Source organism: Oncorhynchus masou, chromosome 32 (genome assembly GCF_036934945.1).
Source record: "Oncorhynchus masou masou isolate Uvic2021 chromosome 32, UVic_Omas_1.1, whole genome shotgun sequence".
NCBI lineage: Eukaryota > Metazoa > Chordata > Actinopteri > Salmoniformes > Salmonidae > Oncorhynchus > Oncorhynchus masou.
In genome coordinates, this window is record NC_088243.1 from 7,513,332 (window position 1) to 7,527,398 (window position 14,067).

Below are 14,067 nucleotides of genomic sequence, written 5' to 3' on the forward strand. Positions count from 1 at the left end.
AGAGATCTCTTGTGGCATTTATTGTGGGGTATGCATGGGTGTCCAAGCTGTGTGCCAGTAGTTTAAAGAGACAGCTCAGTGCATTCAACATGTTAACATGTCTCACAAATACAAGTAGTGATGAAGTGCATATAGTGTTGACATGAATATTACTCATGTTAGCTCTTTATGTACATTTAAGAGCCAGGCCTGCTGCCCTGTTCTGTGCCAGTTGTAAGTCCCTCTTTGTGGCATCTGACCACATAACTGGACAGTAGTCCATGCGCAACAAATCTAAGACCTGCCCTTGTTGATGTTAAGAAGGCAGAGCAGTGCTTTACTACGGACAGACTTCTTCCCCCATTTTAGCTACTGTTGCATTAATATGTTTTGACCGTGACAGTTCAGAATCCAGGGTTACACAAAAACAGTTTAGTCTCGTCAACTTGCTCAATGTCCACATTATTCATTACAATATTTAGCTGAGGTTTAGGGTTTAGTGAATGATTTGTCCCAAATACTATGCTTTTATTTTTTATTTTTAAATATTCAGGATGAACTTATTTCTTGCCAGCCATTCTGAAACTGACTGCAGCTCTTTGTTAAGTGTTGCTGTGATTTATCTGGCTGTGGTAGCTAACGTGTATCGTGTTGAGTCATCGGCGTCCATAGACACACAGGCTTCACTCCGTGCCAGGGAAGGTCATTAGTGAAGATAGACAGCTGCCCTGGGGAATGCCTGACTCTACTTGGATTATGTTGGAGAGGTTCCCATTAAAGAACACCCTCTGTGTTCTGTTAGACGGGTAACTCTCAATCCACAATACAGCAGGAGGATGTGAAGCCATAACACATACGTTTTCCAGCAGCAGGTTATGATCGATAATGTCAAAAGCTGCACTGAAGGCAAACAAAAAAGGTCCCACAGTCATTCATCAACAATCTCTCTCAGCCAATCATTAGTCTTCTGATTGTGCCATACATGTCCAATTGCCCTTCCCTATTAGCGTGCTGAAAACCTGTTGTTAATTTGTGTACTGTGAAATAGCATTGTATCTGGTCAAACACCATTTTATCCAAAAGTTTACTAAGGATTGGAAACAGGCTGATTGGCCAGGTATTTGAGTCAGTAAAGGGTGATTTGCTATCCTTGGGTAGCAGAATGACTTTGATTCCCTCCAGGCCTGAGGGCACACGCTTTCCTGTAGGCTTAGATTGATGAGATAGCAAATAGGAGTGGCAATATTGTCCTCTATCATCCTCAGTAATTTTCCATCCAAGCTGTCAGACCCAGGTGGCTTGTCATTGTGATAGACAACAATAATTATTTCACTCACTTTACAGAATTCAAAGTCACAATGTTTGGAACATTTGAACAAGTGGGGACATTTTGTTTTAAGGGTTAGGTTTAGGGCTACAAATACGGTTAGGGTTTAAGTTTAGGGTTAGGGTTTAAGTTTAGGGTTAGGTATAGTTTTCGATTCAGGGTTAGAGGTTAAGGTTAAGGTTAAGATTAGATTTAGGGTTAGGGAAAATAGGATTTTGGATGGGAATCAATTATTTTGTCCCCACAAGGATAGAAATACAAAACTGTGTGTTTGTGGGTGTGTGTGTAAAAATGAAAGATAAACAGGAAATATGTCAGTATCCCACCCTGTCCCGGCCACACACAGCTGGTGTGTACAGATTCCAGCCCCAACCCCCCCGCTCACACACCCAAGGCAGAACACAGTCACACTTGTACATGTACACCATGTACATCATAACATAATGTCAAGTCTAAGGCCCATTCAGGTCTCCCCATTCCTACCAGAGGAGATGACCCGGCATCTGAGCACCAGGCTTCAGAGGGTAGGATCTGGGTTCATTCCACAGATGGACAGTGGAAATCTAATGAAGAAGAAACTTAAAGAGGGAACGAGTGTGTTTTGTGGAGATCTCTCTAGACAAGGGTTCCCTACCCATAACCCTCTCCTCCAGCCCCCTGGATGTCTAGACCAGGGTTACCCTACCCATAACCCTCTCCTCCAGCCCCTCTGGACGTCTAGACCAGGGTTACCCTACCCATAACCCTCTCCTCCAGCCCCTCTGGACGTCTAGACCAGGGTTACCCTACCCATAACCCTCTCCTCCAGCCCCCCTGGATGTCTAGACCAGGGTTACCCTACCCATAACCCTCTCCTCCAGCCCCCCCTGGACGTCTAGACCAGGGTTACACTACCCATAACCCTCTCCTTCAGCCCACCTGGATGTCTAGACCAGGGTTACCCTACCCATAACCCTCTTTCCAGCCCCCTACCCATAACCCTCTCCTTCAGCCCCCTTGGATGTCTAGACCAGGGTACCCATAACCCCCTCCACCCATAACCCTAACCCTCTCCTCCAGCCCCCTTGGATGTCTAGACCAGGGTTACCCTACCCATAACCCTCTCCTCCAGCCCCCTGGACGTCTAGACCAGGGTTACCCTACCCATAACCCTCTCCTCCAGCCCCCTTGGAAGTCTAGACCAGGGTTACCCTACCCATAACCCTCTCCTCCAGCCCCCCTGGACGTCTAGACCAGGGTTACCCTACCCATAACCCTCTCCTCCAGCCCCCTTAGACCAGTTACCCTACCCATAACCCCCCTGGACGTCTAGACCAGGGTTACCCTACCCATAACCCTCTCCTCCAGCCCCCTTGGATGTCTAGACCAGGGTTACCCTACCCATAACCCTCTTCTCCAGCCCCCTTGGAAGTCTAGACCAGGGTTACCCTACCCATAACCCTCTCCTCCAGCCCCCTTAGAAGTCTAGACCAGGGTTACCCTACCCATAACCCTCTCCTCCAGCCCCCTTAGAAGTCTAGACCAGGGTTACCCTACCCATAACCCTCTCCTCCAGCCCCCTTGGAAGTCTAGACCAGGGTTACCCTACCCATAACCGCCCACCCCCCAGAAGTTTCATATCTTTTTACTGGAACACCCAATTTGATTAGTCTTAGGCTTGATGATTACTTGGCTAATTGACTCAGCTGTGCCAGTTTAGGGTTAAAACTAAAATGTGAAACGTCTGGGGGAGCGAGGAGAGTGTTAGGAAAGCCTGGTTTAGACGACCAGGTCTGTTAAAGTCCCATTCCAGCTCAGTTCAGGAGAAACTAAATGGGAAAATGGGACTTTGTTCGTCTGAAAATTTGATCTCTATGTTTCCGTTGATGGACAGATGTGAGATGTTATTCTTTCCATGAACTCACAGGCAGATCTCCCAGCATGACTTTCTGTTTTTGGCTTGCAGGCTGGAAAAAAAATGACGTGGCTTGACGCTTTCTCAGCCTTTACAGCACAGGTCGAGGGGGAAGCAAAATGTCATGTTTATTAATGTGCAGGAATAAAAATGAATCAAACCATTTCTATATTCTTTGACTAAAGTTCCAAATGGTTTCAGTAAATCAACAGGAATAGTGGTCCACTTATGGAAATACTTGATTCCATACAATATACTGCATTTATTAATAAATCACAGCATTTGGATCACTGCCTATATACATTTAAGCAATCACACAAGAGCACTGAACCTGGGAAATCTGCTCAAACTACATACTGCACTGACAGATGATATCTCAAAACATGACATCATCACCATCTCCTTTCCCTTCTGGATTAGAATCCTAACCCTCTGAGCAGCTAGATTAGAGTCCTAATCTTCTGAGCAGCTAGATTAGAAGCCTAACCCTCTGAGCAGCTAGATTAGAGTCCTAATCTTCTGAGCAGCTAGATTAGAGTCCTAACCCTCTGAGCTGCTAGATTAGAGTCCTAATCCACTGAGCAGCTAGATTAGAGTCCTAACCCTCTGAGCAGATAGATTAAAGTCCTAACCCTCTGATCTGCTAGATTAGAGTCCTAATCCACTGAGCAGCTAGATTAGAGTCCTAATCCTCTGAGCAGCTAGATTAGAGTCCTAACCCTCTGAGCAGCTAGAGTAGAGTCCTAATCCACTGAGCAGCTAGATTATAGTCCTAATCCACTGAGCAGCTAGATTAGAGTCCTAATCCTCTGAGCAGCTAGATTAGAGTCCTAACCCTCTGAGCAGATAGATTAGAGTCCTAATCCACTGAGCAGCTAGATTAGAGTCCCAATCCTCTGAGCAGCTAGATTAGAGTCCTAACCCCCTGAGCAGCTAGATTAGAGTCTTAACCCTCTGAGCAGATAGAGTTGAGTCCTAACCCTCTGAGCAGCTAGAGTAGAGTCCTAACCCTCTGAGCTGCTAGATTAGAGTCCTAATCCACTGAGCAGCTAGATTAGAGTCCTAACCCTCTGAGCAGATAGGTTAGAGTCCTAACCCTCTGAGCAGATAGAGTAGAATCCTAACCCTCTGAGCAGCTAGATTAGAGTCCTAATCCTCTGAGCAGCTAGAGTAGAGTCCTAACCCTCTGAGCTGCTAGATTAGAGTCCTAATCCACTGAGCAGCTAGATTAGAGTCCTAACCCTCTGAGCAGATAGGTTAGAGTCCTAACCCTCTGAGCAGCTAGAGTAGAGTCCTAACCCTCTGAGCAGCTAGAGTAGAGTCCTAATCCACTGAGCAGCTAGATTAGAGTCATAACCCTCTGAGCAGCTAGATTAGAGTCCTAATCCACTGAGCAGCTAGAGTAGAGTCCTAACCCTCTGAGCAGCGAGAGTAGAGTCCTAACCCTCTGAGCAGCTAGAGTAGAGTCCTGACCCACTGAGCAGCTAGAGTAGAATCCTAACCCACTGAGCAGCTAGAGTAGAGTCCTAACCCTCTGAGCAGCTAGAGTAGAGTCCTAACCCACTGAGCAGCTAGATTAGAGTCTGAGCAGATAGGTTAATCCTAACCCTCTGAGCAGCTAGAGTAGAATCCTAACCCTCTGAGCAGATAGGTTAGAGTCCTAACCCTCTGAGCAGCTAGAGTAGAGTCCTAACCCTCTGAGCAGCTAGAGTAGAGTCCTAATCCACTGAGCAGCTAGATTAGAGTCATAACCCTCTGAGCAGCTAGATTAGAGTCCTAATCCACTGAGCAGCTAGAGTAGAGTCCTAACCCTCTGAGCAGCGAGAGTAGAGTCCTAACCCTCTGAGCAGCTAGAGTAGAGTCCTGACCCACTGAGCAGCTAGAGTAGAATCCTAACCCACTGAGCAGCTAGAGTAGAGTTCTAACCCTCTGAGCAGCTAGAGTAGAGTCCTAACCCACTGAGCAGCTAGATTAGAGTCCTAACCCTCTGAGCAGCTAGAGTAGAGTCCGAACCCTCCGAGCAGAGAATTAATCCAAGACAAACTCCCACGTAGAGCACATGGCTGTAAAATTAAATACCTTTATTTGAGCTACACGTGTCGCCAAATCACACATTCAAGGCAAAAGGTTAGACTGTAGGGAGGAGGAGCTGCAAAAAAACAAAGAGGAACTGCACCTTTAATACATAGCATTGATTTGGTTGGCATGTGGTTGGCATGGAATGACCAGTTGTTGGTGACTTCATAGATTGAGTAAACCTTTGGAATTCCTTTAGCAATAACAAACACAGAGGTCAGATAGGACCAAGTGGAGAAATACTCAAAAGGCACAAGAGTAGCAAGATAGCAGCTTCTCAACTAAATGCAGCGCATTTCAAATAGTGATAGAATAGTGATAGAATAGTGATAGAATTTGAATACAACTCCATGTATTTGATTGCCACGGTGTACCTCTCTGCCAAATATGTTGGTATCCATTTGCTGTTCTGTAAACTGAATCCATTTTCCTAGTAAATAACACACAGTCTAATGCAGCACTGGATAGCACCGTCCTGATCCTGTAATGGTGAGCTAGTGTTGGAATAGACCAAATATGTGAAATGGTTAAGGGGCAACCTAGGACTGGGATGGGAAAACACTAGGTGTGGAGTATCACATAGGCCATCAGAGGGCCTGTAACTATTCCTCTGTATCACAGGGCCATCAGAGGGCCTGTAACTATTCCTCTGTATCACTGGGCCATCAGAGGGCCTGTAACTATTCCTCTGTATCACTGGGCCATCAGAGGGCCTGTAACTATTCCTCTGTATCACTGGGCCATCAGAGGGCCTGTAACTATTCCTCTGTATCACTGGGCCATCAGAGGGCCTGTAACTATTCCTCTGTATCACTGGGCCATCAGAGGGCCTGTAACTATTCCTCTGTATCACTGGGCCATCAGAGGGCCTGTAACTATTCCTCTGTATCACTGGGCCCATCATTCCTCTGAGGGCCTGTAACTATTCCTCTGTATCACTGGGCCATCAGAGGGCCTGTAACTATTCCTCTGTATCACTGGGCCATCAGAGGGCCTGTAACTATTCCTCTGTATCACTGGGCCATCAGAGGGCCTGTAACTATTCCTCTGTATCACTGGGCCATCAGAGGGCCTGTAACTATTCCTCTGTATCACTGGGCCATCAGAGGGCCTGTAACTATTCCTCTGTACAGGGGCGGGCTTAGTGATTTGGAGGACCCAAGCAGAGGTCAGTCTGAACTTCCCCCCCCCCCTCCTATGGGTTTTATAGTAAAGACATGTAATTTAACTGTAAATTGTACTTTTAATGTACCATGACCACAATCAGTCATGATGGTTTCATCTTATTGTCAAACAAATCACTTAAAAAAGTAGATTACTTTTGCACGTTCATACCAAAGTAATTCCAACATCCTTGATGACGATGGCAGTGTTATCAGCAGCACCTGTCTTTTAACTAAAGAAATGAGTTGACTGACATCATATTTCAGTTATAATTAAACCTGCTTTTCTTCCTTTAATTTTCTCTGCCCTGCTCTGAAAGATCCTCATTGCTGCCCTGCTCTGAAAGATCCTCATTGCTGCAGCTGCCCCTGTCTGAAAGATCCTCATTGCTGCCCTGCTCTGAAAGATCCTCATTGCTGCCCTGCTCTGAAAGATCCTCATTGCTGCAGCTGCCCTGCTCTGAAAGACCCTCATTGCTGCCCTGCTCTGAAAGACCCTCATTGCTGCCCTGCTCTGAAAGATCCTCATTGCTGCATCTGCCCTGCTCTGATAGACCCTCATTGCTGCCCTGCTCTGAAAGACCCTCATTGCTGCCCTGCTCTGAAAGATCCTCATTGCTGCATCTGCCCTGCTCTGAAAGACCCTCATTGCTGCCCTGCTCTGAAAGATCCTCATTGCTACAGCTGCCCTGCTCTGAAAGACCCTCATTGCTGCCCTGCTCTGAAAGATCCTCATTGCTGCAGCTGCCCTGCTCTGAAAGATCCTCATTGCTGCCCTGCTCTGAAAGATCCTCATTGCTACAGCTGCCCTGCTCTGAAAGACCCTCATTGCTGCAGCTGCCCTGCTCTGAAAGATCCTCATTGCTGCCCTGCTCTGAAAGACCCTCATTGCTGCAGCTGCCCTGCTCTGAAAGATCCTCATTGCTGCCCTGCTCTGAAAGACCCTCATTGCTGCAGCTGCCCTGCTCTGAAAGATCCTCATTGCTGCAGCTGCCGTGCTCTGAAAGATCCTCATTGCTGCAGCTGCCCTGCTCTGAAAGATCCTCATTGCTGCAGCTGCCCTGCTCTGAAAGATCCTCATTGCTGCAGCTGCCCTGCTCTGAAAGATCCTCATTGTTGCAGCTGCCCTGCTCTGAAAGATCCTCATTGCTGCATCTGCCCTGCAGAACCTAGACCTCTGGATCAATGGGCCATTAGAAAACCTAGACCTCTGTATCAATGGGCCATTAGAGAACCTAGTCCTCTGTATCACTGGGCCATTAGAGAACCCAGTCCTCTGTATCAATGGGCCATTAGAAGGCCTGTAACTATTCCTCTGTATCATTGGGCCATTGGGGGGCCGACAGACATGACCAAGTAATCATTCCCTGCTGTCAGAGAGAGCTTCTTATTTATCGTCCTGTGTAAACACTTCACTGTGCCTCGATTAATGACGTCCACCGGGGCCTCTTAGAGAGAGAGCACATCGCTCTGTTTATGATCCGCTCACTCCTTGTGGCCCTTGGCAGCCGTTCAACACATCGTGTGCCTAAGGGAGAAATGGGGGGTTCGGGTTCGGAAGGGGGGGGTGGGGGTGATACTCCCTCCTGCCTGGTCACTGAGGATTTCAGACTGACTTTCTCACACCGGGGGGTGTGACTCTGTGTTAGGTTGAAGATTGTTGAGTCACATCATCTGATTCCCTCTAATGATGTAATAAAGGATCTATAGGCCATGTGGTCATTCTGTACTAGGGTATAAGGCAGGGCTTCCTTCTGTACTGGGAATAAGGCAGGGCTTCCTTATGTACTGGGGTATAAGGCAGGGCTTCCTTCTGTACTGGGGTATAAGGCAGGGCTTCCTTCTGTACTGGGGTATAAGGCAGGGCTTCCTTCTGTACTGGGGTATAAGGCAGGGCTTCCTTCTGTACTGGGGTATAAGGCAGGGCTTCCTTCTGTACTGGGAATAAGGCAGGGCTTCCTTCTGACCTGGGGTATAAGGCAGGGCTTCATTCTGTACTGGGGTATAAGGCAGGGCTTCCTTCTGTACTGGGGAATAAGGCAGGGCTTCCTTCTGACCTGGGGTATAAGGCAGGGCTTCCTTCTGTACTGGGGAATAAGGCAGGGCTCCCTTCTGACCTGGGGTATAAGGCAGGGCTTCCTTCTGTACTGGGGTATAAGGCAGGGCTTCCTTCTGACCTGGGGTATAAGGCAGGGCTTCCTTCTGTACTGGGGTATAAGGCAGGGCTTCATTCTGTACTGGGGTATAAGGCAGGGCTTCCTTCTGACCTGGGGTATAAGGCAGGGCTTCCTTCTGTAATGGGGTATAAGGCAGGGCTTCATTCTGTACTGGGGTATAAGGCAGGGCTTCCTTCTGACCTGGGGTATAAGGCAGGGCTTCCTTCTGTAATGGGGTATAAGGCAGGGCTTCCTTCTGACCTGGGGTACAGGGCAGAGTTTCCTTCTGCTTGGTTGAGGCAAATTCCTACTTGGTTGTGGTTAAGGCTGGGTCTGGGGTATGAAAATGTTTTCATTCGTCTGGAGCATGGCAAGACATGTTTGAAGGATTTAGGTCATGGACGGCACATTTAGCTTGGTCACTGACGGCACATTTAGCTAGGTCACAAATGGCACATTTAGCTAGGTCACGGACACCACATTTAGCTAGGTCAGGGACAACGCATTTAGCTAGGTCACAGATGGCACATTTAGCTAGGTCACGGACGGCACATTTAGCTAGGTCACGGACAACACATTTAGCTAGGTCACGGACAACACATTTAGCTAGGTCACGGACGGCACATTTAGCTAGGTCAGGGACGACGCATTTAGCTAGGTCACAGATGGCACATTTAGCTAGGTCACGGACAACACATCTAGCTAGGTCATGGACAACACATTTAGCTAGGTCACGGACAACACATTTAGCTAGGTCACGGACGGCACATTTAGCTAGGTCACGGACGGCACATTTAGCTAGGTCACGGACGGCACATTTAGCTAGGTCACGGATGGCACATTTAGCTAGGTCACGGACACCACATTTAGCTAGGTCAGGGACAACGCATTTAGCTAGGTCACAGATGGCACATTTAGCTAGGTCACGGACGGCACATTTAGCTAGGTCACGGACAACACATTTAGCTAGGTCACGGACAACACATTTAGCTAGGTCACGGACGGCACATTTAGCTAGGTCAGGGACGACGCATTTAGCTAGGTCACAGATGGCACATTTAGCTAGGTCACGGACAACACATCTAGCTAGGTCATGGACAACACATTTAGCTAGGTCACGGACAACACATTTAGCTAGGTCATGGACGGCACATTTAGCTAGGTCACGGACGGCACATTTAGCTAGGTCACGGACAACACATTTAGCTAGGTCACGGACGGCACATTTAGCTAGGTCACGGACGGCACATTTAGCTAGGTCACGGATGGCACATTTAGCTAGGTCACGGACACCACATTTAGCTAGGTCAGGGACAACGCATTTAGCTAGGTCACAGATGGCACATTTAGCTAGGTCACGGACGGCACATTTAGCTAGGTCACGGACAACACATTTAGCTAGCTCACGGACAACACATTTAGCTAGGTCACGGACGGCACATTTAGCTAGGTCAGGGACGACGCATTTAGGCATTTAGCTAGGTCACAGATGGCACATTTAGCTAGGTCACGGACAACACATCTAGCTAGGTCATGGACAACACATTTAGCTAGGTCACGGACAACACATTTAGCTAGGTCACGGACGGCACATTTAGCTAGGTCACGGACGGCACATTTAGCTAGGTCACGGACGGCACATTTAGCTAGGTCACGGACGGCACATTTAGCTAGGTCACGGATGGCACATTTGGCAAGGTCACGTAGGGCACATAAAAGTCTTTGGGAACCACCAGTATAACACACTTAAGCTATAGCAATATCGTCAACAAGGCCAAGCTTTGGATCGCCAGGTCAAAGGCATTACAGAACGGAGAGACAAGGAGGCAAAAGGTGCACGATAACATTAAAATCACAAAACGTGAATTCATCACCATAGAAATCAGCTATAGAAAGTCAAGCAAGGAATTTCTCATTCCAGGTTCTCTCCCCTATTCCTAACTTCCGGTTAACCTCAGACCTTGACAGTGGGTCTGGTTCTTTGGCAGGGAAACACCTTGCAGCAAAGGTGGGATGTCAGGCAGACCTTAAGGACTACTGTACGCTGAGCCCCATGCCTCGAATGAGTAATATAGAAACAGGGACATATTAATAAGAATAACCATAGGAAAATCCTGCAGTAGTAGCAACACATTTGGTGTGAAAAACACTTCTCCAAATACTGGATGAGCTAGGTAAAAAGAAAATGAAGGGCGAAGTCTCTCAGTCTGCTACTTAGTTTTTAGTACATCCTGTGTTTGTTCAAGCAGTTCATCAGGTCTCACAACATCAGCGGGCCAGGAATGACACACAGAGAGAAACACAACACTTTTCTGTCATTGTAGTCGTCTCCTAGTTGTCGTTCGTTCCCATGTTTCGCAAGTTAATATAAAGTAATTCCATCTCTGGACCCTGTCGTTTTGCTTTGAAAAGCGGTTGTCAATTCAAACTGTGAGTCTAAACAGTCCAGAATGGGGACCAACCCCAGACCCTCTCTTCTCTAACTTTCTTCTTCCCTCGTCCTTCTTCCGTTTCTTCCTTCCTCTCCCTCTCTTATGTTCCAGATGGTCAACCTAGGGGGTTTTGGCTTACATATGTTCATACAGCAGCATTCCACTGAAGATGGTGAGAGGCTCTACAGAGTGGGCCAGCTTGCCCATGACCAGGTCAATGCAGACTGTGTCTCCGGCCTGGAGGGGCAGGATGATGTTGAACACAGCCAGGGAGCCCGGGGTGATCTTGGCCTCGGCTACCGGCTTGTTCTCCAGTCCTTCTGGCTGGTATCCCCCGGAGTCCACACGGGCCATACCGTAGTTGGACTTGGACAGCACCGCCTCAATCTTCTCGTTCTTGTGGCCAGTCAGGATTGCGCTGAAGAAGTAGCGGCCATCAACGGGCGCCGTGAAGATGCCTGGGCAACACAGAGACAGAGATAGTGAGGTCAGCATTAGCTTAGCATACTCACTGATGTTGTACACAGCAATATAGCAAACAGTTGCCTGTTTAGGTTTATGGCTTGGTTTGACAGTTGGCTCATTGTACATTAACTAAAATAATGATGTAACTAACTGCTATAAATACCCTTCACATGTAGATTGAACTCACAGTATTTGTATTTATTATGGATCTCCATTAGTTCCTGCTAAAGCAGCAGCTACTCTTCCTGGGGTTTATTATGGATCGCCATTAGTTCCTGCCAAAGCAGCAGCTACTCTTCCTGGGGTTTATTATGGATTGCCATTAGTTCCTGCCAAAGCAGCAACTACTCTTCCAGGGGTTGTAATGCATTCCCATTAGTTCCTGCCAAGGCAGCAGCTACTCTTCCTGGGGTTATAATGCTTTCCTATTAGTTCCTGCCAAGGCAGCAGCTACTCTTCTTGGGGTCCAGCCAAATGAAGGCAGTTATGTACAACTGAAAACATTACATTACAAGTCCTATCTATTCAGTACCGGTCCGCGGGTCATAGAACTCTCCCTCGTTGACAAAGATCTTGTCGAAGACGATGGTGCCAGCACTAAGCATGGGGTAGGTGAGAGCGGCAGAGAAGGACAGCTTGGGCACGTTGGCATCGGCACCTGGCATACCTGAGGGCAAAATTACAACAACATCTCAGAAAGAGCATGGTTATTATCAACTATATATATATATATATTATTTTTACCTTTATGTAACCAGGCAAGTCAGTTAAGAAGACATTCTTATTTGCAATGATGGCCTGGGAACAGTGGGTTAACTGCCTGTTCAGGGGCAGAACGACAGATTTGTACCTTGTCAGCTTGGGGGTTTGAACTCACAACCTTGCGGGTACTAGTCCAATGCTCTAACCACTAGGCTACCCTCATGTTCTGACATGAGGAAATCCATGTTCACAGTTCACTACAGACAACACGGCAAAGTAAAGAACATAGCAAGAGAGAGACTTTTGTTCAAGACGGTTACAGCCCTCTAATCTACACTGAATAAAAATAAAAACGTAATGTGCAACAATTTCGAGGATTTCAATAAGGAAATCAGTCAAAAGAAATAAATTCAGTAAGGCAGTATATGCATCTGTTGGTGACAAGATACCTTAAAAAGCAATGGCTCAGAAAACTAAAAACTAGTCAGTATCTGGTGTGACCAGCATTTGCTTCATGCAATGCGACACATCTCTTTCGCATCGAGTTGATCAAGCTGTTCATTGTGGCCTGTGGAATGTTTTCAAACTCCTCTTTAATAGCTGTGCAAAGATGCTGGATATTTGAGAGAACTGGAACACAATGTTGTACACATCAATCCAGAGCATCCCGAACATGCTCAATGGGTGACATGTCTGGTGACTATGAAGGCCAACGGAAGAACTTGGACATTTTCAGCTTCCAGGAATAGTGTATAGATCCTTGCGACATGCGACCATACATTACGCTGAAACATGAGGTGATGGCGGCAGATTAATGACACGACAATGGGCATTAGGATATCGTCACGGTATCTCTGTGCACTCAAATTGCCATCAATAAAATGCAGTAGTGTTCATAATCTGTAGCTTATGCCTGCCCATACCATAACCCCACTGCCACTGCTCACAACGTTGACATTAGCAAGCCGCTCGCCCACACAACTCCATACACACTGTCTGCCATCTGCCCGCTACAGTTGAAACTGGGATTCATCTGTTAATGCCAGTGGTCATCGTTATCCCCAGCACAAGGTGCACCTGTGTAATGATCATGCCGTTTAATCAGCTTCTTGATATGCCACATCTGTCAGGTGGTTGGATTATCTTGGCAAAGGAGAAATGCTCACTAACATGGATGCAATCAAATTTGTTGACAAAATGTGAGAGTTTTGTGCGTATGGAAAATTTTGGGGATCTTTTATTTCATCTCATGAAACATGGGACCAACACCTCATATGTTGTGTTTTTGCAGCATTTTTGTTCAGTATATTTCAGATGCAGTTGCCTTCATGATGGGAATGTTTCAGAGCGGTTATGTAAAACAAAAAGTGGTCAACAACTCTAGCTACACATTAAAACACACACACACAAAAAGGGACACACATCCACGCACACCACACACAGATAGACACACAGACACACAAACACATACACACACACACACACTAATAGCCACACAATGTATCTCACAATCACCACATGTAACTCTCAAGCTGACCCAGAAAGCATTATGTGCACATTTCCTGGCTGCCTCTGAGGATTCATGTTCTCATTGGCCCAATGCTGACCTCTGACCTATACAGTGATCCCCACACACACACAAACTGAACTCAATTCAACCTGACTGTTAATGACCCTCAGCAATACTCATGTTATGTAATGACATGTAACACACAGCACTGTTGAGTGCATTAGCACATTGCTAACATGTCGGACTCAAATGCTAATAATGAAACATCAACATACCTTGTTCACCTTTGAGGCCTGCGGTGAAAAAAAGAGAGGAAGAGACAAGTTAGACTGACTCAAACCATTCAGTCAAACATCAACATAT

General features: G+C 46.8%; 1 protein-coding gene across 6 annotated transcripts in view; it reads right to left on the bottom strand.

Annotated features, from left to right (window-relative positions):
- Positions 1-7,150: 7,150 nt before the first annotated feature.
- The window catches only part of LOC135525518 (EMILIN-1-A-like), a 91,495-nt gene continuing 84,578 nt past the window's right edge, over positions 7,151-14,067 (bottom strand). For 2 of the 6 annotated variants that reach the window (XM_064953189.1, XM_064953188.1), the window contains 3 exons: positions 13,980-13,997; positions 12,025-12,159; positions 7,151-11,485 (listed from right to left, as the gene is read on the bottom strand). In XM_064953189.1, coding sequence (XP_064809261.1) covers positions 11,163-11,485; positions 12,025-12,159; positions 13,980-13,997 — 476 coding nt within the window. In that variant the 3' untranslated portion in view covers positions 7,151-11,162. The remainder of the gene's footprint in view (positions 11,486-12,024; positions 12,160-13,979; positions 13,998-14,067) is intronic. The other 4 variants (XR_010453173.1, XR_010453175.1, XR_010453174.1 and 1 more) reach the window with 4 other exon arrangements.